General features: G+C 34.2%; 1 protein-coding gene across 1 annotated transcript; it reads left to right on the plus strand.

Moving 5' to 3' along the window:
• The first annotated feature begins 249 nt into the window (after positions 1-249).
• Positions 250-1,197, plus strand: LOC103520752 (adenosine 3'-phospho 5'-phosphosulfate transporter 2). Its single transcript, XM_008485852.2, has 2 exons — positions 250-380; positions 1,061-1,197. Exons 1-2 carry the CDS (start codon positions 293-295, stop codon positions 1,195-1,197), a joined length of 225 nt encoding a protein of 74 aa, XP_008484074.2. The 5' UTR covers positions 250-292.
• Positions 1,198-1,276: the final 79 nt, after the last annotated feature.

Consider the following 1,276-nt stretch of genomic DNA (forward strand, 5'->3'; position numbering starts at 1 on the left):
AGCAAGTAAAGGCAAAATCAGATTGTGTGTGTGTGTGTTTTTTTATTATTATTTTTTTTTTTCTAAATTGGGTATTGTCAAAACTTTTACCCATTTTTCGTTATTTAAGTAGGTAAATCCAAAATGGTAATGCTACAACTTGGACTTTTTATGTTATTTTATTAATTAAATTCAACATCTTCAAGTCAAAATTTAGAATTCACCTTGTTGGTTCTGTAATATTCAGTGTGGTCTATGTTTCAGAATTCCCATCAAAGTCTACTGTCTCCTTGCTGTTCTAACATTGGGTACCATGGGATTCTCGAATTCTTCCCTGGAATATTTGAACTATCCCACCCAGGTCATTTTCAAATGCTGCAAACTGATTCCTGTACTTATAGGTAAAATGACAGCATACCTATCTTTAATTATTTGTTGCCAACTGACAATTCACAAGTAATTGTATTTTTTTCTCTAGGATTTTTGATAGAGGGAACTACAATTGCTCAAAAAGAAGACAAGATAGGAGGAAGCCATCCGTTCTGTGAACGAACCTTATCGTTTAGGGGTTTAGGCTAAAGTTCTCCCCGAACGGGAATCGAACCCACGACCTAGCAGTTACAAGGCAGGTGCGCTATCCTTCAAGCTAACATTTTTCACTTTTATCCTTCTTCTTCCATTTTCTCCCTTTTTTTATGTGTAACTCTCAAGACACTACTAAGTGGTAGTTGTAAGGGGGCTGTCTTATTTCACATTTTTCACTTTTATCCTTCTTCTTCCATTTTCTCCCTTTTTTTATGTGTAACTCTCAAGACACTACTAAGTGGTAGTTGTAAGGGTTTTATGGCAGAGATTGCCTTAGGCAATAATCACGCCCTATTGTAATTTTGTAATTATTTATTACAATAAAGAGTTATTATTATTATTATAATTATTATTATTTTTACCCCTTGAAAAGTTCTCACAGAAAAAAAAAAATCCCTTTGGTACTAGGTCCTCTGACTTCTGATAAGAGTACATACTTTATTATGTGTGTGTCAGAAAAATGATTCATAAATACCTATTCAATCGTGATTTGCAGGCGGAGTTGTGATTCAGAATAAGAAGTTTTCGAACATGGAGTTCATAGCAGCTCTAAGCATGTGTCTCGGACTGATAGCATTCACTCTAGCCGATGTCAAAGTATCACCCAACTTCCATGCAGTGGGTAAGATATAATGGCTTTCAAGATAGGGTCAATGGAAACAGTACATTTTTTTTTTTTTTTTTTTTTTTTTTTTTAAAGGTTTTGCAAGGG

This window comes from Diaphorina citri, unplaced genomic scaffold, assembly GCF_000475195.1.
Source record: "Diaphorina citri unplaced genomic scaffold, Diaci psyllid genome assembly version 1.1 scaffold4035, whole genome shotgun sequence".
In the NCBI taxonomy this organism is placed as follows: domain Eukaryota; kingdom Metazoa; phylum Arthropoda; class Insecta; order Hemiptera; family Psyllidae; genus Diaphorina; species Diaphorina citri.

Bases quoted from the DNA above. Each gene is read 5' to 3' on its own strand.
- LOC103520752 (XM_008485852.2), top strand. From the start codon at position 293: ATGGGATTCTCGAATTCTTCCCTGGAATATTTGAACTATCCCACCCAG. The intron at 381-1,060 runs GTAAAATGACAG...CGTGATTTGCAG, and splicing joins ACTGATTCCTGTACTTATAG to GCGGAGTTGTGATTCAGAAT.